Source organism: Thunnus maccoyii, chromosome 3 (genome assembly GCF_910596095.1).
Source record: "Thunnus maccoyii chromosome 3, fThuMac1.1, whole genome shotgun sequence".
Lineage (NCBI taxonomy): Eukaryota > Metazoa > Chordata > Actinopteri > Scombriformes > Scombridae > Thunnus > Thunnus maccoyii.
Genome location: NC_056535.1, coordinates 11,189,200 through 11,216,527, shown reverse-complemented (window position 1 = coordinate 11,216,527; position 27,328 = coordinate 11,189,200). Strand labels below are relative to the sequence as shown.

The window sequence follows — 27,328 nt, the reverse complement described above, 5'->3', positions numbered from 1 at the left end:
AGGGCATCTCTACATATAATTAATATGATCATTCCACATGTGACACATATGTAAAATCTTCATACCACACAGATACAGTATGTGCCTGTGTGTTCTTTAGTAGGCAGCATACACAGATTTTAAATTACTGCAGTAATTTTTTTTTCTTGGCACATCCCTTCCAATATCTTACAAATTGGTGCTAATCAAGTTAAAGGGGACCTTCCTGCCCTCCTCGTCCCTCTAAACTTTCTGAGCATTTAGTCATGCACCTGCCATTTCCTCATTCCTTTGCGCTCTTCCCCCTAAATTACTGGGAGGTGATATACCGCCTGGGTGTCCCAAGGCTACAGGAGATTTAGAACTTTGTCCCATATGAAGGAGAGGTGAGAAAAGACATTACTATGCAGAATAGGTAATATTGAAAACGCCAGAGCTCTTTATGGTGCCCCATGCAGATTATCAATCTATTTGTGTAACTTGGCTACCCAGAATTTCATTTCCCTTTTCATTTATTTGCCTTGCTGCAACCGTTTACAGTGCCGAAACTGAAAATTGAAGCCATGACGAGAAAGGAAGCAATATTCCCAGGGCAAAATAGGCTTCTTCTGCTGTATGATTGGAAAGGTTCATTTGGAAGGGGGGGGTGGTGAAGTGACCTCTTTTTGATGAGCACAGAGGAATGTTGTGAGGGAAACTGGGAGTCCACATATGGTCATCTACACCTTGTCCATGCAGTGTGCTCATAGGCCTCAGGCTTTTTTAAGTGTTCTTGAGCATTTAGAGGGGCTTATTGCATCATGAAAGAGCAACCCTTGTCAATATTGCCCTATATTACATTCAGCACCATGGACAGAGGCATACATTTGTTTCCATTGCGCTACATGAGTTTCAGCACCAGGGACAGAGCAATATCTTGACATCATTTCTCTTCTGTTTCTGGAGAAATGTTCAGAGTTTAGAAAAACACAAAATAAGTGTGAAAATTGTTTGACAGACCGGGTGCTTTGAGCACTGCTTTCAGGACGCCTGTGCAGTGAGCACAAATGATTTGCAAAAGCTACACAGTCATATTTAAATATACCCAAACGGATTGAAATAAGTACCATTTTGGGAGCGAAAAGACACTCTGTTACACGTCTTGCTCGTTAATTGCGTGTTATTATTATCAGTCCGATGGGCTCAGTCACCGAAGCCATTTCACTCCGGGCGACACTGGAAACATCTCATAGTACTCACAGGTAAGTTGTGTGACGAGACAGACCGTGAGGAAACCATCGTGGCGCCATACCTTACATAATCATCATGGCGTACCCACTGAAAATAATTACAATGATTTGTGCCCTCCCATTTCACCCTTGTATTAAAAAATATTGCTGGAAGTAAGTCAGGCGTGAGCGCAGGCAAGACTGCTGTGGTGAATGGAGTGTGGCCCGAGGGAAAAGCTTGGAGAGCAGAGCACGGTGTCATGCCAAAGAAAGCAAAGACCCCCCCACCCCCCCCCACACCAACGCCCCCTCCCCTCCCCCCGCTGGGGCCCGGTCATGCCGTGAGAACGGGATGACATTACCGGGCCATTTAGCTGGCGGAAGAGCAGAAAGAGGTGAGAGAGGCGCCGAGTGTGTCGCTTTTGTTATTTAATGGCTGGCTAATGTCTAGGCGGAGGGGGGTATGCCTCATAGCCAAAAATGAAAACAAATAGGTCAACATTATGAGACTTGGATGTCGTCGCCATACTATGAGGCCTTCAGGCTGCGTGGTTTAACTGAAGACACTGAAGCACACCACCAGTTCATTTTTGTTCATCATTGGAGAACGGTTCAGTGCCGACACTTCACCCTTTAGTCTGATATGAATATAATATATTATGAATATATAGGAGCTGTGTTGCTGCTTTTATTTTGGCAACCACTTTTAGCAAGAGCCTAATATGCAGCAAACATATGGCTAACTGTATGAAATACAGTTTATTGTATACCATATACTTTAAATGAAAATGTATATTATTTCATATGTAGATAATAATTTGCTTGTCTTTGGGGCCACAGGCTGATCCACAAGAGAAATGCAATACTACCATCACCGTTTTCCATATTTTTTCGAAGACTGCCCAGCTTCAGACACATCTGCCCAGGTTGTCATAACTCCACTGCCGCTTTTTTTTTTTTCATGAGCCTCCTTGCTGACCGTTTAAATGGCATTCATCATATTGGATTTAAGCAGGAATATCAGCACTCTTATCATTTACACATTGCCATGACCTCGGGTACTGTAGTCGTCCTTTGGGAATAGAGATAATTAAACAACATGAACTGATTCACAAAGGAATAAACCAGATAGCCAGTGATCTTAAATGGGACGTCGTAGTGCTCAGTTTTCTAAGAATTAGCTAAATTTAAAACATCTGATCCAAAATAAGTTTGTGTCATTATAATTCTTAAGGAAAAACTCCACAGTGAATGTTTCATCCTACTGCCATTTGCGCCTTCTTTGTAACCTCACATTGGGGCCTAAACAGTCTCCTGTTTGTGTCTACAGGAGTAAGATCATGTTCACTACCATAAAATAGAGATCACTCTGTCCTGGGGCATGATGATAATGTTGAACCTGGTTTCATTGCTCAGCTCATTCTTTGTTTCTCCTCCGACGCCACTTGGGTAAGACACAGATACAAACGTAACTAAAGTTTTATTTAAGTGTTTTAGATATTCCACCCTGAGTGGTATTCAATATCAACACCTGAGTCACTTAAACTGAGATTTTCATAAATCAAGGACTGCTGAGGCAATCAGCCTGGCCCCTCTCTGTTTGATTTAAAAGGTCCTAAGCTCAAAATTAATTTGATGAGGACACTGAGTGAACATTGGATGTCCTTTCAAATGATCAATTCATCTCTCACGGATAAACAGCTTTTCAGATTTTTTTTTCACAGTATTTACAGTGTAAATTGATGCTTCTGACTTTTAATCCTCAAATCTCTATCTTTCGTTGCTGACACTTTTTTCCTTTTGTCTTTTTGACGAAGTTTTCTGATCACCTGAACGAACCTAAAAGATTACCGGCATCGGTGAATGTGGATTTCTGTGCATCTTGTCATTTTGTCCCACTCTTGTGTGTGTGTTTTTCCCTCCGATGTGCCCCCTCTATACGCCACTCGGCGGAGCTCACAGACTTTCCCTTTCTGGGAATCAAATCATCTAATCCACACGACTTTCTGAATAGCAGAGGAAGCTAATAATACGTCGTCTCACCGGTGCAAAACCTGATTGTTCTTAACAATAAGCAGCGGTCGGAAACGTCAGAGGAATCCTCCATCAGTGTGTTTTAGTTTCGCCTGTGGACTTCATTTCAGCACCACGGAGCTGTCCGCCACCCGGGAGCGAGCTGAGGGTGCAGCGACTCACTGCTGCTGCTGCTGCTGCTGCCTTCGAGGATAAGGAGGGCTAAAAGATGATGTGAAATGTGATTCAAGCTTAAAAACCTCCTGAGAACGCTACATCCACCTTTTCAATCACACCGTATCTACAGCGAATGTTTATTGTGCATCGGGACATGTCGGGTGTAAATTGTTGTTAAGACACCTCATCACAATTAATATGAACATGTGTGTCAGTCACGAAGTAGGCTAATAACATCGTGAGTTCGTGAATGTGTAGTTATTTGCTCTGAGTAGGAGCACAAAGGACCGTATTCTCTATATTCCTCTATTTATAGACCCTCTCCCCTTGGTGGAATGTACCACTTGGTCCTCGCATAAGAAAAGGGGGGACAGAAAACGTTGGGTTTGACATATGCCGAGTTTATAGCGGCCCCTCTTTACTGAAACCTCCCCGTTGTTCTGGCAGGGATTGAACCGGTCCTGTCCGTTTAAACCGAGAAGACACCCATACCGACTCCTCAATGCAAAAAAATAAAAGGGTGCCAAGAAGCTGGGACGAGGGAACGTGGGTGTAAATAGACAGTGAACGCTCTTGGTCTCTCTCTCTCCCTCTCTCTCTTCTATCTCTCTCTCTCCCTCCCCCTTCTCTTTCTCTCTCTTTCTCTCTGTCTCTCTTTTATGAAATCAATGAACGAGTTATTGGGTAGGACATAAATATAAGGAATCAAAGCCTCCACCGGGACCAACGGCATTGCGCGCTTTTGATATGCGTCTTCGCCAAATGCTACATGTGTTTTCACATCAATGTAAATATTGGCTTTGATAGGACGAGAGCGGAATCAGCTCTGGCACGGCTTGGTCTCGGAACCAAATTTTGACCAAGACTTCCACCAGCTTTTTTCAACGTAAAACGATTCTCCACCATCACCATCTGCTGCTGTTGTACCCATCCCAACTCACTGGCCGGTCCGAAGATGGCAACTTTAACCAACGGGCAGGTGGACGGCACGGTGCACGGTGTCGGTGTCGGTGTGGTCTCCGCCAGCACGAACGGGCTCGTGAACGGATTAAGCCACAGCCACAGCCCGGCGGGCTGCCCGGCCACCATCCCCATGAAAGACCACGATGCCATCAAACTCTTCATCGGTCAGATCCCCCGCAACCTGGATGAGAAGGACCTCCGGCCCCTCTTCGAGGAGTTCGGCAAGATCTACGAGCTCACTGTGCTCAAGGACCGCTTCACGGGCATGCACAAAGGTGGGTTATGCCCATATTCCCTGAGACAACTATGGCTCTCTACTTGTTTTTGTCAGTGTGAAATCTGTCACACGTTTGTGAGAGTGAGGATCGTAAATCATGCAGGATTTGATGGGTAGAACTGCGAGATTGTTGGCAAATTGTGGCAATTTTCTGTAGAGCTGAAGCCTGAATGACTTTGTGCATGTTTTTGTCAAGATTTGTGGCACCAAACAAAAAAAGAATATTTTTCCTTTGTTAGACTTGTCTGTGGATCTCTTAAATTCAATGCTTCATTTTTTTTTACCTTATTGAGCAAGCATATCCAAGTATGAGGGTGTCACGAATCGGGAGTCACGACGGCATGAATTTATGTAGGGTGATATTAGGAGGAGCAATGTTCCTGTTTGAACAGTGTGCACGGGAGTATTCACACATCTAGTCCAGCGGTTGTAAACGTGCTTTCATTCACTACAGTGCTAAATCCAGGCCATTAACCTCACGTTTTCACGTTGCAGTAGCGGGAGGCTGTGTTTGATTGCCCGCAGCACCGTACACTCTGTTGCCCGTAACTCTGTGTGTGTGTGTGTGTGTGTGTGTGTGTGTGTTGGGGGGGTGGTGGTGAGGGGGCGGTCGCGCGTGCACGTGTGTACGCACGTGTGCAACACAGAGGGAGTGGGCCTGTGAATATATTGTAGCCTACTTTTGTACAGCCTTTAAGCTTTTTTTTTTTTTTTTTTTTTAAGATTTTCAGGTTTTATCAATCGGAGTTATCCCTCCTTGAAGATTAAAAATAAAGTACAAAACAGGAAAGCAAATAGCACACTGTAGTTGGTGAAATGTGTTCTAATTAAATCCTGAATTTTCTGACTTTATACAGCATATTAACTTGATCTATCTTAACAACTTTTTATAGTCTGTTTTCTTTGTTTACCCTGGCTGACACAGAGCGGATGCCTTTGTTACAGTAATGATGTCAGTGAATTAAATAATCATAAACTTTTGCTGTAACAGTGTTACATAGCCTTGTGTTGTAATATTAATGTCCTGCCTTTTGGTGCAACAGGAATGATGGTGCTTTAACCCTGTATTTTATTTTCTGCTCTCAAGGGAAGGGTTATTCTCTGCAAATCACCATCTAATGAGAGGTCACTAATTGATCCGCTATACCTGCAGGACATCTCCCAGGGGAGCAAAGTACATTAGGAATGAGCTATCACTTTTATTTGGGACCCCCCCACCCCTTCTCCTTCTCCCTTAAAGCTCTCTCTGCCCCCATGTAAACAGTGTGTGACATGCACCATGTGTCAGGAAACGATTATGATATACAAATAATTCCAGAGGGCAGAGACTGTCTGCAGGCATGGGGGAAACCAAAGAGGTGGAGAAGGAAAGTGTGTGCGTGGGGTGGGGGGTGGGGGGTATCTTTTATTAATAGCCCAGCTGTAGTAGCGACTCCCTGTTGGACAGTTAATCACCAGTGGCCCCAGAACTATAGGCACGGCTCGCCAGCTGATTCTAAGAACTGTCTCCTCACTACGATATACGGCCCTGCTTCCCGGGCTGGGCCCCCGCTTTCATTAGCGAGCCCCCGCTGCGCTCATATTTTAACTAGCTGGAGGCACTAGCTACTCCCTGGCTCACTAGCTCACTGCAAGCTGTTTGAAGGCCGCATCCCCTCCACAGATTCTTAACACCTTCCTGAGGTTTCCATAGACACTTCCCAAATTAGCAGTAAAAGACAGCTCATCCCACAAATAACAGGCAGAGTGACTGACTGTGTACACTGCTGTTATAGCGGTTTTATTGAAGGAGACACAGCGTAACATGAATTTGGTATGGTAAGCTGTCACAGCAAGAGTTTGAGACAATACTTAAATGCAAATATACAAATATTCTGGAGAGAAATAATTAATGCTCTATTTTTTTTCTATGTCTCGTCTTGTATGGGAGTATAAAAGTCAAAGCCATTTCTGAAGTGCTAATGTTGATGGCAATTGCATGTTCATATATTCTCACTACAGTCTTCTGCATTTAAAACTGTCTTTTTACATTTTGTACAACTTCACATTTATAGATGTACATGTTGTACATACATGCTACAATCTCTCACCACTCATTCCTCTCACCTTTTCCCTCAGCTCCTTCACTCTGTTTGCATTTTTCAGAGTCCTGCCACAGAGAGTCAAACCGAGGGCTTGATGACCCTTTAAGGTGTGAAATGCTCCAGTGGAGTGAAGTCTATAGTGCTGCCCACCAGAAAACTCTCTAGGCTCCTCTATTCTTCTCTCCCACTCTGCTCGATCTGTTTCATTCTTTGCTTTCCATCGTTCTCCCTTTGTCTTCACTTTATGTACTTGCACGGACACGTTGCCTGATCACGACAGTGCATCGCGTTCTATAATGGTTGTGGTAGCACAAAGCCTCGGCTTGAACTACAGATTGTAGATGACTGACTTTCATTTCCATTATAAATTTGTTCTACCTCTGTTTTTTTTTGTTTTGTTTTGTTTTTGTTTTTTGGGGGGTTTTTTTCAAGTAGCACATACTTGGAAACTGTCATCACTAACAATGCAATGCCTGATCTGGGGATACTGTTGCATTCATTTAACTTTACACAAAGAGACACTTTTACAAAGAAATAAGCATGGCTTCAGCTAGATAATACAGAGCTTTTTCTGCTACGGCAGGTAATAAAAGGCCCTGATCCTGTTCTACTGTACATCAACAAGCCTAAAGAAACAGCCTTTGCTATGGTAATGCTACCTCGGAAGAATAAGACCCCTATTATTGCCATTGTCAGCCGTGCCTGTGATACCATTGCCATAACCCTCCCCATAATGACTCCATGTATCACTAGTAATCTAGTCTTTAGGATTCTGTCCCCTTGGAATGGAGGGGTGGAAGGAGCAGGGAGGAGGGGAGCATAGGACAGGGGTCTGCAGAGGCTGGGAGCGGGCGCAGGGACACCAGTGCAGGCCTACATTCTCCCAATGATTTTATTTCTCTCCCCTCTGCGACCGAGCCATGCTAATAGAGGCCATTTATAACGGTCACCGGCTGCTGCTGCTGCTGCTGCTGCTGCTGCTACGAAGCACAACGGGCTGAGAGGCACGGCTAGCACAAAGAGCCAACCCTTTCTCTTTCTCCTCTCTTTGGCAATGCAGCATGGGAGGTGGGGATCTATTCAAGAAGAGAAGGTGTAGATATGATTGCTAGCACTATTCATCCGTCTGATTTCATGTAATAATCACCGGGGCAATTGAAGTGTGGTGATATGGGCTAGACATTTAATAACTGAAGGTGTTATCTATTGTTTACCGTTATCATGTTATCAGGCACTGTTGTGTTCCTGGCCAAATCTTTATTGTCTACATCTTCGTTTTTCCAAGCAAATGCAAATGCAACTGTCACCAAGTTTGTTTTACTGCGTTGTTTCATTTCATGCAAGCAATATATTTGTCCTTGGCCCAAACTAAATACATTAGCAACAGCTCTCTCCATAGGCTCAGACAGTTAAAGTTGTTACAAAGCCACAGTTGCTCAAAGTCAAAGCAAGTGTTGAAACTTAATTTACATTTGAGCCAAACACTCCATATTGACCTGGAAAATGATGTAAACAAAATGTCAGAGTTTGTTAATCCAGATCACTTCCTCTTCTTCAGTAAGAGAGGACCATCAGCTTACTCAGACTGCCGGGATTAATGATAATACCTTGGCTGTTGAACCATTTTGTAATTTAATATCAATACTTCAGAAAAGGGTTATATGATCATATAAGGTTTAATATGTTTGAACAAGTGGAGATACAGTGTAATGACCAATATCTTGTTTAAATTTACCCACACTGCAGATGGCTTATGCTACAGATGGGGGCTATAATCTGTGCTGGTCATAAAGGGAGTTATGGTTCCCTCTGAACGCCTATGGTTTTGATATTTCAGCCCTTTTAACTGAATATGTCAGGGAGGCAAGTTCAGAACAGATTACTGGACTTATCATGTTTGGTAAGGCCAGGAAGTCATGATGCCAAAAACATGAAAGACTCATGCTGTGTTTTATTGGAGGCAATTAGGTGTTACAGGTTGTCATTAGAGAAGTACCATCTGCAAAAAGAAAAAAAAAAAAGAAAAGATGAATAAAACCAAATTTGACTTTGAACAAAGAGAGAAAGAAGTACGGGTGTATTTTTGTGTTTTTTTCGTCCTGCAGGTCTGCGTTAATGCAGCACGGTTCCGGCCGAAAAATTTCACTCCCGTTGCATCATCCTCTCTGTGGGATCTTTCTCTCTCCTCCTCTCGCATTTGGTTTGGGATGAGTGTGTGTGACTGTGTGTGTGTTTATGTGCTCCTCTGCTCCTCCCTTGGCCCAGAATACTCCACTCAGCTCAGCTCAGAATGCGCGCTCAGGCCCCACATTGTGCCCGGTTTCTATGAAGACACATCGCGATCGATTTTCAGTGTTTTGTCAGGGAGAACGGCAACATGTGTCACGGAGGAGGTCGCTTCTCACCAAAGTACATCCGACCACCGGCGCCACACCACACCCACCGCCCCTGTCCTAGAAGAGCCTAGAACTGCCAAGCAACAAGAGGGAAACAAGAGGCGGAGTCAGAGCAGAGAATACAGTGAGCCTAATTTGTCAGGAGGACCGTTGTCAAGGCAGCACTGCCTCTGTTGTCCATTATTATTGGAGGGGACTGTCAGATGGGGGCCAGCTGATGGCCAAGCAGGGAGCCAGTTAGTCACAGTGAGAGATGGCCGCATGAAGCCAAAGGAGGGAGTGCTCATGGAGCTCCTGCAAGGATTAGCATGCTAACAGCAGGTTTGGAGTCATGAGGCCTGTCAGGAAGGTGGAGCCCTCTAGCTCCTCTGACCTCAGCAGTCCTCTCATTAAAACCACTGACCTTTACATACATACAGAGAGAGAGAGAGAGAGAGAGAGAGAGAGAGAGAGAGAGAGAGAGGGAGGGAGATCATGTAAAGGGATGGCAGTATCTATTCATCTCTTTTAACTTCCTAAAGACTGACTGAAACTAGATGACATACATTCAGCAGTTCTCAGAAATTGCAAGTTCTGTAACGAGTTTGAAATGACTATTGATTGAAATTAAGATTCTAGAAGTACATTATCATTTACCAGATACTTGATTTGCTTCACAGAAAACTTTTTTTTATGTTAACAGTTCGGGAGCACATGCGCCTCTAGTATCATAGAGTAAAATGGTCTAGTCAGCATATACCAGTGTGTTACTGCGCAGTTAATGGTTCTACATGGCAAAGTCATGGGTCACTGTGGACGGCAGTGCTGACCTGTGGAGAAGCACAACGCTGAAGATTTGTGACCATTGTTAGAGGTTGCTGATCTCAACAATTTTCACATAGATAGATAGATAGATAGATAGATAGATAGATAGATAGATAGATAGATAGATAGGATTAAACCAAAGTTTTTGGGGGGGTTTTCTGCAATTTAATTTTTTCACCCCAGGTGTGCGATGTTTCATCTTCACAAACTTGGATATCAATATTCTGATATACCAAATACAAATGTGATCCATGATATTTCCAACAATGTCTGAGGTGAAAACGTCTCTAAAAAATGTATATGTGCAATGAAAAAGCTTTCTTGTGTTTTGATACACTTAAACTCCTTGGCTGATAGCCCAGAGCTAGGTTAAAATAAAGTCTGCCTTAAATGTTTAATCAACATTTGACCTTTTGTTTTCCATAAAGAGAGGCTAAACAACATGCACTGGCTTCTTTCTGTTTTTTTTTTTGTTTTTTTTTCCCTTAGTCTTGCTTTCCTATTGCTGTGTTCATTGCCCCGGTGTACCGTTCCCTCATAAGATGAAAAAAAAAATCCTTTTTTGACACATGCTCCTTGGAGAGGTAAATATTTTCTGTTTTCCAGGCTCTTGCATCAGCTAAGTATTATTGTGCCTTGTGTTAAATTTTTTAAAAAGTTGACGCTTTGGGCCTCTTGAATCTTTCAGCTACCCGGTTCTGGCAGGGTAGCTGAAAGGGTGGCCGGGTGGCCGGTTCTGGAGATGGGGAATGCAATATTTTTGAAATGTTGGAAAGTCTTACATGTTGTTTGTGAATTGTACTTTTGTTTTTGTCATGATTGCATTCATTTAAGTCTGTATTGCTAATAGTATAACTTCCTATGATAAAAAGGCTTGCTTTTTTTTTTTTTTTTTTTTTTTTTTTTTTTTGCTTGATATGAATTTTTTTACAGGTTTTTGAAAACTGGCTGCATTTCAGGAGGTTAGAGGTTGATTATGAACTTCATGTAGTAGTCATGTAGTTTCACCCGTACTGCTTCCATAACATTTTCTAGATTCCTCACAGTTAAATACATGTGCAGTGTGTTAGTAGTGAGTTGAGGCTCTTTGTTATTTAACTCCATATACTTTACATTTTATTCAATATTTTGGAGCTCTTATTTGTGCCATGCAATTAGATGGGCACCATGCTCTGTATGTAGTTGTTCAATGTAAAAGGCTTAAACACCACCATTTCCTTTGTTCAGCAGTCAAAAGGTTATGAATCTCCTCTGTGTGTGTGAACTTGGAGACTGGTGTTTTGCCTTTTGGATTAGAGCTTCTGGCTCCTTTTATCAAGCTTTGTACAGTCAGGAGGCATTATAAATGATGGGGAATATTATAATATCCGTCTCCAGTATCTGTGTGTGTGCAGTATATGTGTGTGTGTGTGTATAAATTTTCTCTGAATATTTGTCATGTTGTGTGGATGTATGTGCCTTGTGTGTGTGTGTGTGTGTGTGTGTGCCACAGAGGAGAGTAATGCACAGGCCTCGGGTCCTGCAATTTCATCTCTCGCGAAAGTAATGCTTTATAGTAACTGTCCATGTTTAATAGTAATATATATATATATATTGTAGGTCCAAACCTGACTGAAAAGAGGACCAGCTGCAGCCTTCTACTGCAGAGGCTTTCAACGAAGAAATAGCAGCATGACACAGCAGCAATATGAAAAATAGACCTTAAGTTTGTCACAGCTAACTGTGGCAGTGGCCTATTAATGCATATCCAGCAAGCATTAATTCTTGTAAGTTATTCTACTCCAAATGTCTTTTATTCATTTCAAACTCCATCTAATGCATGTAAAAAATATTTCCACCCCAATATTTGTGTGTTTTCTAGTGTTCTCAAGGTCAAGCTCTGTTTTAATATCACAGAGAAATGAAATCATTACCTTGCTGTGACAATCCCTCAGTATTTCTCCAGAAAGTAATACGTGTTCTTTCAATTACCTTTTTAGCCCATATATATAAACTAAACAAATCATTCAGCTTTGTAGATTTATGGTTCATAGAAACTTGAATTGATGTTTATTCTCAACCAAATTACTAAACATAACTCGAAGTGGCATATCTGGGTCTGCCTGCTGGGATACTCTAAAGCAGGGATTACATGAGTCTTGTACTATTTGTCCCAGACAGAACGCACGTCAAAGACTGTTGAGCATGTGTGACTTGTCAGGCCAGACACATATTTAGCCTTCTCTGTATGCATGCATACAGTCCTCTGTGCTATGCGATGACTGCCAGGTTTGAGTGTCCCTGATTCAATTCACTTTCTTCCCATCTCCCTTCATGCCTATTTCATGTCCCCAATTAAAAATGCACCACGTTGACTTGTAAAAGGAAGGTGGGGATGGAGGTTAGGGCTTTTCAAAGATCCCTCTCAATTATTCAAGGCCAAGTTTGATTCAGAAAATGGAGGCGGATTAATAAGTCATGCAGAAGTTTTCGAGGGTTTGGGTGGAAAATGTAATGTAAGATGTTCTGATGAAATTAGCAGAAGCATCAGCCAAGAAGAGATGTTTGTTGTAGATTAGGTTCGACAAATTTTGACTGCCAGAGTCAGCAGTTTAAACGTTTAAACTACTCGAGAATATCTGAAGTTAGCAACTCAGTTCAGAATAGCTTCCTAATCGTTCCATTTTATACTGAATGTAAATTTCTTACTAAGAAATATGTTAGTTGGCACAGCTCTGAGTGACATAAGGCATCAGATCAGCTTTGAGTTTGTATTTCAAATTTTCTATTTGTTTCTGCATACCCATTGGGTCCATATAGTTCCATTTTCATTCCCCCAAAACTGTGCAGATCAGTGCATTTTGCTATCAGATATTACCATTCAAATCATATTGGTATCACATTGAGTGAAAGTACATCAAGGCTTTATCCTATCCTGCTGGTTGGAGAGCAGATAGACCAAAACATATCGCTGCAGAGGGAGATGGTGCAAGAGTGCGTAAAACGACAAGGAGCTCAAGACAGAGAGAGCGAGAGAGAGGGGGAGAGAGAAGGAGAATTAGAGAGATGTTGAAACAGGGATGATGTAAGAGAATGCGTGAAAAGAGGCGAGGGAGATCCATGGTGGAGAGTTCGGGTTGGAGGGGGGGGAGTTGCACACAAAGACAGAAAGAGAATATCAAGAGGCAGACAATATAAAAGAGAGAAAGCAGAGATTGTAAAGAGAGGTACAGACTAAAAATGGAGGCACCAGGAGATTGTTCAATGACAGGCACAGGGTGAGCAAAAGGAACGAAAGGAAGAGGGAAGAGGCTGAAAAGGAAAGACTGAAAAGCAGGTGAGGAAAACGACAGAGAGAGAGAGAAGTAGAAAGAGTGAGGGAGTCCCAGAGACAGATGTCGCCCTCGCTGGCCCCGGCAGATTGATAGCTTCTGGCCCAGTTCCATGCCAGGCTCTGACCCCTCTGTCCTCTGCTGTAATTTATAGGCTGCGTTTTGCCAGATTTAAGCACTACTCTGTGGCCATCATGGCTCGAGAAGGGAGAATGACCTTCCTGGGATGGTAGCAGAATTAGACCCCTGCAGCTCCCAGCCACCCCGGGGGTAAATAACCAAGTGCCCTCCCTATTAGCAGGATCTCTGACAACGTGTTAACGGGACAGGTCTCAGTGAATGTTTGTCTTTTTTTTCTGCATGTGTTAGCTCCCGCAGTTTGTTCACGTGTTTCAATATGTTCATGTGAGGGTGCAGCAGTGTAGGATTTAAAAGTTTTTGTGTTTTCCATCTGCAAGAATAGATGGCAGAAATAACTCCTTGCTGCATATCAGTGCAGTCACACTGCCATCAACATACTGTAGCTGACAGGTTGACCACCTTCAATAATTGTTTTTGGTTTTTTGGTGTTTTTTTTTTTTTTAAGTCTGAAGTCTGAAAAAGGCACCTTTGTTATAACCAACTAAAGTAAAAGCTCAATGTGATTTTTTCTTCAAGACTTATTAAAGTATTTTGTTGCATTTGCTCGAGACAGAACAGAGAAGCACATAAATCTGTGCAGGTATCAATGTTCAAGGACTAAATATTACAGCTTTTGGTCAACTTTTTTTGATAAGTTACTTGAAGGCTATAATGTTTGTTGCAAAAGTAGAGATGAAATTACCTTCTAGACAATTACTAATCAACTGTTTGAGTGCACTATATGCGTTTATTATTTGTCACAAACTGCCTCAAAGTCAGTGACAAAAAAAAGGAATCACACATGAATAAAGTTTCTAAAAATGATGTAATAATAATGTTAGTCAGCGAGGTCAGTAATGAATGCAGTGTATGGATGAATGCAGTGTGTGATACATGCAAACAAAACACAAAGCCCTAAACAAACCGGCTGGTGAAGACCTGCGAGCAAGAGAAGGGAAAGAGGTTAACAGGAAGCCACTTAAATAGGCTGAGGCCTAAACTATACAGGTGTAGGTAGTTTCCTGATGTCCTCTTCAAGTCTGCCTATTGATTCCTAAAGCAGGAAGTCAAACCAATCACACAAGCAGAAGGCAGAAAGAGGGACGTCATATATTTCATATGAGTGTGTGTGTTTAGATCAGTGTCACCGAGGGCCAGACTTTAAGCCTTTTGCGCATCGTTTCAAACACAGATAAACCAAATTGGAAGCACATAACATACATGTGATCAGTGAAGTCCCCTCTCTTGTATGTATACTTATGCATTTACAGGAGGAAGATCCTCTACTTTGAGGATTAATTAACAGAAGGTTGAGGTGGCTGAGACAAAACACAATTCATTCTGTTGAAATAATTAAAAAGTGCACTGAATACAAGCAAAAGAGAGAAATAGCAAATAACAAACAAACACAACATCTGAAAATATTTTGTGGCTGCAGTCATTAAATTAAACTTGAACATGGCGTTGACTCGGCTGCTGATGCTCGATGGTGAGTGCACTCTTTTAGTAATTTACTTTTCATGTCTTGTATTTTTTTATAATCAATCTTTTCCTTAAGGTGTTTTTTTTTAATGCCATTCCATCTCATTTTTCATTCCCTCTGAAGTTTATTTAAGTCCTTCACATTATATTTTGACAAACCTTCTTCTATAAATTAATTAGAGTATTTTATTTCAGCATTAAAGAATTTTGATCTCTTTTTTTTTTTTCCCCGAGTCCTCAGATCATGGAGTTGCATCTTCACTCACAGAATCCGCCAGGCCTTATTAATTATCGCATCATTAGCTGCTCATAATTCAGGAACTCATTTTGCATAGATCGTGGGTCTGAATTGGATGAAAGGTGCAGCGCAAGTTTTCACTGCAGTTTCTTGTAAAGTAAATATGGTCTTGTGTGCATCCAGAGTGTATCCTCCAGTAGACTAACTTGGCTGGTTAGCCGGTGGGCTCAGCTGGGTTTGTGCTTGGCCATTCAGAGCGTTACCTCAATGCACAAATCAGCCCAGGGAATGATCTGGACAGAAAGCCTTCAGCAAATTATTACAGATTTGCAATTTAATGGCTTCTGAGGTCTCTCCCAGCCCCACACAGGTTCCCAACGAGACAGAGCCTATTAGTTTGTCCTTTAATCACAGAACAGGAGATGGGAATTCTGGCCAAACCTATACATACCCCGCTTCACTTGGTGTGGAATGATTTCATGGGGTTTATAGATAGAGACAGAGAAGTCTGAGTGTGCGCGCGTGTGTGTGCGTAAGTATGTGAGCATTTGCTAGTAGATAAGCTTTGCTTTCCCTGGAGCAACAGCAGTGTGTGTGTGTGTGTGTGTGTGTGTGAGTTGTATGCGTAGGAGAAAGAGAGAGAAAACAACACTTTCCTCTATGGAGCGTTCATCAATACCATGAGGTGAGCAGTGGGCAGTAGAAATTAATTTGGCATAGACTCCACCCAAAGCTAACTAAAGTCCACTTCACAAACAAAAATGGAAAATTAGTTTCCAGTAACATGTTCCAAAAGCATTTCTGGTTTTAATTGAAGTGAGAATTGAAAACTCAAAAGTTACAACATCAAAATGTTGAATATTCTCTTTTGAAACAAATAAAATTCACCACCAAAAAGGGAACATGATAAAAGTTATCTAAGTAAATGTCATACAGCATAAAAAAAGTTCTATTTAAAAGCTTAACTATTGGAAATATCAGTTTAAGTTAAGGTGACTCTCTCCCTGATGCAATTCAGTGGATTGAGTTTTTATATCATATGAGTTGTAAAACAGTCCCTGACTTAAGCCTGTGAATTAAAAAAAAAAACATGCTTGTTTATTACATACTTGGTAAATTGATGAGTAGTTAGGCTTCAGATTAGCATTTTTTGTCCATTATGGATTTACTGTACAAGACTTTTTCTATTTATACAGGCAGAAAGAATGCATTTTAGATAATGACATAACCTTTGTGATACTATTTGCAACAGACAAATGGCCAGATTTTCACAGGGTGTTTAAGCAAGTCTTTTCCCATAGCTATAGTTGCCCTGATTAATGTGCCATCGATGCAAAATGTAAAAACCATCACTCCAATCTGCCTTTCAATGTCCCAATTTGTCCAAGAGGAAGCCAAGCTTTCTAAATGAGCTGGATAAAAGCGGATGAATATATATAATTATCTGTAGCTGGAGCACCAACAAAGGGACTTTGAAAATCAACTTTGCGTGCCAAAGGGTTCATTAGTCTGACGACAACATGTCCCCTCAACTTGCAGGCGGAAAAAAATGCAGGTATCTGCAAAGCTATTAAAAGCATGCAGTCATGCAGCCTCCTGTAGCCCAACCACTATCTGTTTGGGATTAGAAGCTATTTAATGTGCTAATGTTAATATGCTAATGTGTTAATGTTATGTTAGTGAATTATTAGGAGATTTAAGAAATGGCTGGCTGCTGTTTTGTTGGTTTTACGCATTGACACATTAGAAAGGACGGATAACTGTGTTTACTTTGCATATGGAAATCCCTGAATGTCTTTCATCTGTCCTTCCTATAGCGACTAGTGGTCCATGTTAGCTTTGCAAACATCTTAATTGTGTTAAATGGAGGAAAAAGGGGGGAAGATTAAAAGCCATTAATGTGTGTTGTGTGAGGGTATGCTATTCCCGGGACGGTGCTTTTGTTCACTTTGGCAAAGCAGACAAGAGAGTTTCACCTTGAAACTCAATGCACACCAGAAACATTGTCACTGGGTCTACGGAAAACGTTGCTGTCTCTCGCTCGCACTATTTTATTCACTGTCAGACTTGCTTTGCTCGTCTTTGCATTTCTTTTTGTGATTGCCTCTCTCCATCCTTCTTACTCTCTTTGTATGTCTCTCCCATTTTCTCTATGTCTATCTCTCCCTTGCTTTCCCTTTGTAGCACTGGTTCTCTCCATCACTCTCTCTCTCTCTGTCTGTCTGTCTAAGCGTCAGATAAGCTCACTGGGGGAGACTTTAGAGGACTCTCCATCTGTGTATAAATAGCTCTGGATGAATTATTGAGGGACCTGGGGTTGCTAATAATCCCGCAGGACCCATCTGACAATGACACAGAAGATGGAGGGAAAACAATTACGCAGGCTTTCTCCTTCAGAAGAGTGGGAATGGGGGTGGGGGGGACTCGGCGGCCTCTGGGAGCCTCCTCACGGGGCCCAACATCTTGGCTAATAAACCCAATTAAGTCTCCTGAATCAATCGGAGCCCCGGGGGCGTCCTCTCTCTTCCTTCCCCGGACGGCGTGCCACAACAGGAAGTGTAATGATTCATGTTCCCCCTTCTGCGTTTGGATCGTCCTCTCATCTCCATCTTGCAGGTTGGCAAGGCGGACGGGACAGGACAGGATGTCCGCCGAGGCAGGATAATAGGACAGGGAGAGGAAAGGAGAAGAGAGGCGAGTGGAGTGGAGAGAAGAGGAGAGGTGCACATAGGAATATTAATGGGAGTGTTTATCCTGTAAGTGTTTTACCAGCGGGACAAGACATGGGACCACTCCCATGACAGAATTAAAGCACTTTGTCTTCTTAGTGATACATGATTCATCTGTAGACGGATTAATATGCTTTGCCAGGTTGTTACCTTTGACACTATCTTTCTATCTGTCTGTCTTGTCTCTCTGTCTTTCTGTCTACTGTAAGTGTTTGTGTGGTTGTAATTGAGGCTGATCCGGGCTTTTAATTTTAATTTGATGTCTGCCAGTTATGCCACTTCCATTATGAACAGAGCTACATAAAAATAGAATAAAATTTGACTAATTTTGTCTCTGTACATTTTATTATTCAATCTACAAGAATTTCAAGATTAGATGATTCTGCAAAACTCCAAATTACTTTCAGTGGTAATGTTTTAAATTTCAAGCTTTCTGCAAACTCTGGGTAAGATTAGGAAAAGGTATGGTTTTGCCAGTTAAAATATGGTTAAGGTTAGGCAACAGATTTGGCGAAGATCATGATTAAGGTTAAAAAAAAAACATTTACTGCAGGTCTGTGATGGGACATAATTCCTACAGATACTGGGTTGGTATATTCTGTCTTTTAAATGCCTGATGTGTGTGAGCACCCAAAATCAGTGAATAGGTGAAGCAAGACATTCAGCTTTAAAGTGCTGTGTTGTCTGGTTTTAAGAGGAGAGTTCTCTATGATGGTCAAAACACTGTTTGAGAGGTTTTTCCAGTCTGCCAAGTATAAAGTTCCCAGGTGAAACACTGAACAGTTGTGACTTGTTTGGCATGAAAATGATAAAAAAGTAGAAAAGTCCATCTGTGATCTATCAAACATTGTTTTAGCAGTCAGTGGCAATATATTTCTCAGAGTGCCTGACATGCTACGTAAGGGTGCAGACTTTTGGTTCAACTCAGGACTCGTTCAAAATTGAATTATTCATATTGTGAAAAGCTAAAATTGGGTCTCCCAAACATTTCCTGGCAAAATGGCTGAGGTAGGATAAGAGTAAGGCGATTCATCTGCCTGGATATTGGGGACAGCTCTAGACTTTCAGTGTGTGTGCTTAGCCATCAGGGAAGCTGTGTGTGCATGAGTGTGTGTTTAAGCATTTATGTTACATGTGATGCCTTCTGTATGAGTCTTGTTTACGAAGGTGTTTGACTTTGTGGCATGAGAGCTCAAGCATCACATGTAAGCCTGTGTGTGTGTATGTGTGTGTGTCTGTACGTTTGCGTGTGTTTTCCGTCCCCGACCCTCAAGGGACCGAGCAGGGTGGGGGTTGGTGGGTGGTGTTGGGGGGGGGGGGCAGGGGGGGGGCGACACTGTCCTAATGATGCATTTTCTACTCCATTGATTCAGTGGCTCTGCTCTCCAGTAAATCCTTCACATGCAACACATTAAAGCTGGCCCTTTTTCCTCCTTCGCCAATCGATTAGCACAGCTTAGAGACGGCCACTCTGGGAAGCAGGGCGAGAGATGCGACTTGTTATCTTCAGGGACTCTCTCTCTCTCTCTCTTACACACACACACACACACACACACACACACACACACACAAATACTATTTGAAGGTTCTCATTCTTTCTTGCACATTTTTTGTTATAGAAAGTATGTATGTTTTGTCTTAATCTGTATGGTTGTAATTTGAAAATGCATCAAACTGTGTGAGGACATTTTCAGTGTGCCTATATTTGTTATTGATACTTTTAATCTCTGGATTACTGCATGCGTTTTAATATGGAGGTTGCCAACATCCAACAACAACTACAGTTTTTTAGGGTTTTTTTCTTTTTCCTTACCCACATGTACCACTTTCTGTGTCTCTGATACCGGCTTCTGAAGTATAGGTATCAATTATTGAGTTTTTACACTTATAACACAATACACACAATATGTACATAATACATATTTAGTAATCAATGATTTTCGAACCTTCTGTCTATAAATCAAGTGGTTTTATTCCCACACTCTGCATTTTTGGGCAATTTATAAGCAATTTGTTCAGGTTATTTTTCAATGTGTTGCTGAAACGTAACATTCAAACCTTCAGAGTGCATTTATTTTGCATGATGAAGGTGGAACAGTTTTTCAGGAAATGCCCAGTTATTCAAATTTATTTGACACCCCCCCCAGTCAACCAGAACTCAGTATTCACTCAGGATACAGTATAATAACTTTTATTTAACGATATTCATATCCTCATTTTAGAGAGTAATTCAGTTACAACTAGAGTCGCTATTGCTCTAAATTACTGTACTGTCCTGCACTTTTGAGAATGAGGAAAAACTGCAGCAGATATACAGCAGTAGTGGTGTCCCTTTGAGTTTCATCTTTCACCTGGTTATTAACTTTTTCACTGTCTTGTCTTGCTGTCCAGCTCCCTCAGCGGCTTGCTCGATGCATCTTTCTATATTACAGGCTCTTCTTGTTCCCCTGAAGAGAGGTCTAAGGGATCTGCATATAGTCGCCTATAGGAGAGCTGGGACTGCTATTAGACTCCATTATAAATGAATTCACCTCGTCTTTCATAATACTGCCCCTTAGTTCTGCCTCACTCTGCTGAAATAATATCATACTCAAGACTAGCATTCATTAGTCCCTGAAACAGCTCCTGAATTTTTAAGGCCTGTTTTACACAATGAAAAAAAACATGCTTGATGTGGTCTCTGAACAGTAATTGAAGTTTTTTTTTTTTCTTTCTTTCTTTTTTGTCCCTGTTCACACAGAGTACAGTGCCGTTCTCTGAGCTCATATTGTGGGCTTCAAAGTGCTTTTTTTTATTTAATCAGGGTTTACAGCTGCCAATTAAAGATTTTAAGATGATACCGGGAGAAAGTAGGAGCGTTCCTGGAGACCTTGGCCATGTCCCCTAAAATAGCCTCTATCCTCTGTCTCTTTTTTCCATTGTGAGTAATGATCTGAAAGGTCAGCAAAGGTGAAGGGGATATGAGCAACTGCTGCTCACTTTATTGAATTACTTTTCTTCACAGAGCCAAAATTGCGGGGTCTTCACTTTGATACCAGATTTAGTGGGAGATATTTAACCAGTCTGTAATCTTTATTAATCCAAAACTGTTCAATATATCTGAGTATTAGCACTTTAAGGATCCGTATTGCACAGTCAGTAAGGTGGTTAAAGATGTTCAAGATGTAGACATAGTTGAAAAAGAGAGAGATCTGCACACCAAATAGCTCCCATTTACAGGACGTGATGCGTGACGTTTCAAGCACAAGGCTCTTCCTCAGACTGCTTCTGCTTTTGATCCAGTACCCATCCTACTGGGTATTGGGATGTGCGTGTCTTTTTGATTATTTTTTCAAGATGTAGACATATACACATAGAGATCGTAATTTCAAAAGCTTGTGTATATTTTATTTTCAAAAGTAGACTTTTCTGCATTGCAACCATCCTCTTTTCTGTATTAATCTTTTGGCGTTTTGAACCAGATGTGAGCTGAATAGTAACAATCCAACGGTTCATACTGAGTGTCCCCGTTACAGCAGTACAAGGGCAACTGTATCATTCTTGAATCAGAATCTCTCTTAATTCAACACTTATTAGTATTCCTCTTTTGCACTCAGTGCTACTCGTTTTCACCGTATGACTAAAAGACCAAGGCTTTATACGCTTTTTTCTCTGAACACAATAAGTCAAGAATTTTCATCTTTACTTTGACCCATTTCAGGAGTGAATTGAAGAGTGTTATCTAAGCCTCAGCACTCACAAAAAATCCAGTCAGAATGTTCTTGTCTTAAGGTCAATCTTTTAAAAAGGAGGGAAAAAAAAACATTCTTCTGTTTATTGAGCAAAGGCTGTCCTTGGTCAACTCTTTCAGGCGGAGATAAGTGCTAACAGAACTGAGGTAGGGGAGACGTGGAGATTTCTATTGACTGACTGAAATTGGACAGCCTCAAACAAAGTTTTGTGCCAAAGTTTTTCGAGGCAGAGTTCCAGGGCTATCCAGCGTGGAGCTTCAGCTGCGCCGTGGATAAAGCTTTTTAATGCTATTGACTCTTTTTAGGCTCTTACCAAGATGTTCTGAAATATTTAAATGATCATTGGGAGTTTCTCCCCGTCTGTGGCTGGGAATAAAGGGATAGAGTGAGAGGAGGGAACTTTTTATGTCAGCCTTTTACAATCCCTGAATTAATAGGCACAAGATAATTAGAGAATTCTGTGCAATAACATTGTCCCCTAGCTTTCTAGTCTTGGGTGGCGTCAAGCAATGCACGCTTGTAAAAAGTAATTCATGTGTCCGGTGACACTGCAAAGCACTAATTCGGGAATGCATTGGTATTCATTTTAGTTTTAGTACAATCATAATTAGTTTCATGGAGAATTTAAAGATTGGAGGGTCCCTATTCAAGGCTGTAGCCAGGTCACAAAGGTCATGTTCTCTGTATTGTTTCTGGGAATTTGGGGGTTTTAATGACCTAAGGATTTAATTACCCACAAATTAAACATGATGGGACTAAATATTGTTGAATGTGTGTTTTAGGCAAGGAAAAAAAAACTGTCCCCATATCCAAAATATGACTTACCTGAAATTTTGCTGTTAGTCAAGTAGTTGAAAAACAGGCAAAGTAATACAATTAGTTTTCATTCATTCAATTCACAGCTCATTAAATCAAGTTTTCAAACATATTGATCCCAAATTAAATAAAATGAAATAACTTTAAAAAAAACAAAAACAAAGGGATATCATTCAAGATATAGAAAGATGAAAGATACAGATATTCCCAAACTGTCAACTTTTTGGGAAACTGTGTCCAGCAAAGACAGCTCATCAAGTCAAGGCTTTGACCTCGTTAACAAGGTCAAAGCTCTATGTGGTCCAACACAGCTGTCGTTTAAATGAGGCTTGGTGACAGTTGGTGGATTTCACCACTGAAGCTCGTGCCTTTTCTTCCTCCCCCACCTAAGTATTCATAGTCACCATTCCCTCGTTGCTTTCTTTCATCCTCTCCCTTTCTCTCTCTCTCTCTCTCTCTGTCACTCTCTCTCTTTCTCCCTCTCTCTCACTCTTTTCCAGTTTCTCTCCCTCTCGGCGGGTGTGTGTCCCTTTAGGGTGTCTGCAGCAGTTGAGATAAGAAGCGAGTGTAGGACACAGGGGGATGGTGTTCACAGAAGCTAGGTGATCTTATCTACTCTCTCTCTCTACCTCTCCCTCTCTTACTGAGCATCCGTTGCTGTTCGGCTTTTCCTCTCTGCTGTTCTCCACCCCCCCTCCCCTTTCTTTTTGCTCCCTTGCCCTTCTTCCTTCCCTCATCTCTCTTTCTCTCTCTCTCTTTCTCTCTCTCTCTCTCTCCCTCTCTTTCTCCACCCACCAGCCCCCCCCCACCCCCCACCCCCCAGCTCTCCTCTCCTTTCACACACACATTCTCTCAGATCCCCTCTGCGCTGCTGTTGATTTGAATTTGAAGTGATGGGAAACCAAATTGGCAGCATTGACAGCAGAAACAAACAGCTTATCTCTCTCTCCTGGGCCAATATGGGTCTTAGTAAGATACTAGAGCCGCTGCCAGCATCTGACTTGTGACAATGATGATAAATTGAACGTTTGTTGACTGTCACTTTTCATGTGTGTGCGTGTGTGACCATGTTAGCATCTATGTGTGAGCTTGTCTCTTCCACACATGTGTGAATGTAGTCAGTGGTTGAACGTAACTAAGCAGTAGTCTTGTAAAATTTTGAGGTACTTGTACTTTACTTCTTACTTTCAGTTTCCATTTTGAAAGTGACTTTAAAATGAATTATATTTTGCATCAAATCATTTAAAATGCACGTCTTTTTATTTTTAATGGAGTGTTTTTACATTGTGGTATTGCTGGATCTGAACACCTTTCCACCCCTATATATTTACTGGATGTGCTGGGTGCTTGCACTCCAAACATGCAAGTGAGTGTCAGGCGTGTGAATCAGAGGCTCGTGCATGTATTTCCTGTGGGACGGCGCCGGCATGTAGCGTTAACACGACAGGCCCGGAGAGGATGAGGAGGTAGCCAAGCTGTCAGCGGCCAGCTCCCACTTCCCCTAATGAGAGAGAGGCCCGTTAATTAAAAACACCAACAGGCGGAGCTCCCCAGTGTCCCGCCATCAGGACGACCCGGGGTTAAAGACGCAGAGTCGAGAGGCATGCTGCTTCTACATACAGTACATGGTGCTGGCCTCAACGATAAATAGCCCCCAGTATGCAAAAAGAACAAAGCAAAGCACAACATGGAAGAGCTATAAAAGGGGAGGGGGGGGTTCTTTAAACTGCACTGTGTTTGTGTTTTTTGGGGGGAGGGGTCTATGATAATCGTCTAATACTCAGCCCTTGATGTTCCCAGAACAAACTGTCGTTCTTTGTGCTTGTGTTCGTTGCATGGCAGCGTTTTTTTTTTTTTTCCTGCTGCTAATGCTCGTGTCTACCTCATTGTTCCCTAAAAGAACGATATTTTTCAAACGCTTGAAATGTCTGCTAGTATTCTTATCACTGTGTAAGCCCACAGACTAATTCTCCCTGGTGGATGTTTTTTTTTTTTTTTTTCTTTCACTGGATTTAACTGAATTCAATTTAAATGTTTATTTTGTATTTAGCTAAAATTTTCCAGAGCAAACAAGCAAAACACCTGCACATACAATATGAGGAATATTTGTCTCAAATTGAATCTTGTCACCGCAGCCTACTGTGCAATTGTCTTTGTAAGTGTTTTATTAAACTGTCAGACACATGAATCATTTGCCTTGATCTGGAGATTGACAGTTTGTCAGCTCTCTGACAGTGGCGTGCGCCTCACTGTCAACAGGGGGTGGCGAGGGAACGACTTACACGTTCCCCACGGCTTCTTCTTCTGCCTTGCCTCCTGCGTCTCCATCTTCCTTCCACCCCCACATGTCAGCCCAGGTGCTAACAAAACCGAGGATTGTGGGTAGTCTTGGAACATATGGAGCAGAGAGACGGAGAAATGAAGGGTGGAGGGAGGGGAGGGGGGAGGGGGAGGGGTGAGAGAGAGAGAGAGAAGCTGTCAGGGAAATGTCTATCCCTGTCACAGCAGCCAGAAGAGTGTGATGGACGGATGGATAACTGCTATTTCAGACTGCTGGGGAGAAAACTCAGATTTGATGTGTTTTGCAGGCTCTTACGCAACAGAATGCACAAATCTTTGCATCTCCAAAAATGTAACTGTTGGTCACGCCTTTTTTCTCATTTCTTTTTTGCATGTGTATTGGATTGCGTTTGTGTACACAGGAATGTTCAGTTTGTTCAGTCACTGAAATGCCCTAAGTTGTGCGCAAACACGCGCAGGCACACACACAAACACAGGCGCAATTCCCAATGCGCCCATGTAGACCGATACGTACAGTTTTAGAGCTATAGCTGCAGGCGTACTCTGTGTGTGTGTGTGTGTGTGTGTGTGTGTGTGTGTGTGTGTGTGTGTGTGTGTGTGTGTGTGTGTGTGTGTGTTGTTTTTGGCTATTCACTGATGATTGGTGCAGCCTCCTCCCATGGCTGTCTCTTCTTTTCTGTCCCCAGTTCATATAACATAATTATCTGTCTCTCTTTCTGTCTCATGCTGTGTTTCAGGCTGTGCCTTCCTCACCTACTGTGCCAGAGAGTCGGCCCTGAAAGCCCAGAATGCACTGCACGAGCAGAAGACCCTGCCAGGGGTAAGTCATACATGAGGAACGGCCATGTTGGCCCAGAAGCAAAATCATACATAAACACATCGTATTCACTCCGGTACACACACACACACACACACACACACACACACACACACACACACACAGACATATACACACAAACACAGATGCTCATTTTTAACATATAATGTCTTATATTTATTCCAAATCAAAGGGGACTCACCGTCTTCACCATGCTTGTCATGTACTGTTTATCACTGGCTGTACACCAGACATGAGCACAGCCCAGCTTTCTCTTAAATATCCGTCCTCTTCCTCTGCCGCTCTCCCCCCTTCCACTGCTTCCCTCTCTCTTCACTTTGACAGTCACACACACACAAACCCATAGGGAGAAACCACACACAGCATCGCATCATAGGCATACTATTTATAGTCCTTCCTCCAGTTTGTGTAAATGAGTGTGTGCCTCTGTGTGTGTGTGTGTATGTGTGTGTGTGTGTGTGTGTGTGTGTGTGCGTGTGTGTGTGTGTACGCATCCATGTGTGTGGGCAAGTGTGTGAGAGATAGACAGAGAGGGATGAAAAGCTGGTGGGCGAGTGGATGTAGGCTATTTGTACATTTATGTACGCGCTCTGCATTAAGGCCCCGGACTGGCAACAACATGAGTGTGCATCATGAATGTACATCACGATAGCACATCTTCACAACAGATGTTCACATGCTGTGGATGTTACCACTCACATGTACGATGCAGCTGGAAGCAACGCGTGTCTTGTTTTAATGTTCAGCTCTTATTCATGCATGATAGAACGAGAGATTTTTGACATTGTCAAAGAGAAGAGAGGTAGATATTCAGTTGTTAGCGTGTGTATGTGGGTATGAGGGATTATAGACATTTTCTTTAGGGTATACATGATTTTATGATTACATATTTGTGTGTGAGTGAATGTGTCTCTTTAATGTATTTCGGTTAATATGTGTTTGAGTGTGCATGCACCTGAAAACACATGCATCCACGTTTGCGTGTGCGGCGCATTTATGTGCGAGCACACGCCTGCATGCGTGCATATGTGCGCGTTCGGAAGTTTTGATGCGTCTCTGTCAGGCCTGGCTCGGTTTGCTCTGTTCGTTTTTAATGACGCCTCCAGGGAAGCTGACAGTCGCCGTGTTGAGCGCATAGCCTTTGATGTGAGTGATTATGACATCACAGACGTGCAGCCGAGAAGAGCGGAGGAGTGGGGATCCGTGCTCTCAGTTTTTTTTTCACTTCCCAGTGGCATATTATTCAGAAAGAAAGAGGGAGGGAGAGACAGAGACACACAGAGAGAGAGGAGGAGAGATTAAATATTTGGCCAAAACCAGAATGCGATTTTGTGTTCACACAAAATGTGCTGCGATTGATGTTTTTGCCTTTGTTGGACCAGAATATATGGGCACAATAACAACCTTTTTTAAGGATTCTGTCTTCACATCTTTAAAAGAGCCTGAATTTAGCTTCACACGCTACATAGTAATGCATCAACAGCAAATAAATTTAATCAGTCACTTGCAATCAACATTGTTTTAAAAGGAAATGCTAATTAGCAATGCCTTTGCCAGCAGAGGACAGTCTCAGGTTTTGCATTTGATCGATGTTGAGCATTAAGTAAACAAAGGTAATGCCACAGGACAGACCTAGATGTTCAACAAACCCTGAAACAGAGCATTCAGAGAAGCAGACCAGGAGACTGTCTTTTGTTGCTGGTGGAGGTAAAGCCAGCAAAACAGAATAAATGAGTTCATTAGAAATAGAGCGAGGACTTGGCCCTGGGAAAGGCAGTGGGACGTTTTATGGCGCACGACTACACCCATGTTTTGTTTTTTTTTCACCTAGCTTCTTCTCTCTGCCTCCTTCCATCCTCTA

The 27,328-nt window shown here is 42.2% G+C and overlaps 1 protein-coding gene across 1 annotated transcript in view; it reads left to right on the top strand.

Annotated features, from left to right (window-relative positions):
* Window positions 1–3,924: 3,924 nt before the first annotated feature.
* Window positions 3,925–27,328, top strand: part of celf4 (CUGBP, Elav-like family member 4) — an 87,861-nt gene continuing 64,457 nt past the window's right edge. Inside the window, exons 1-2 of the mRNA XM_042407312.1 lie at window positions 3,925–4,615; window positions 25,367–25,449. Of these exons, the coding sequence (XP_042263246.1) occupies window positions 4,333–4,615; window positions 25,367–25,449 (366 nt within the window). The 5' untranslated portion in view covers window positions 3,925–4,332. The remainder of the gene's footprint in view (window positions 4,616–25,366; window positions 25,450–27,328) is intronic.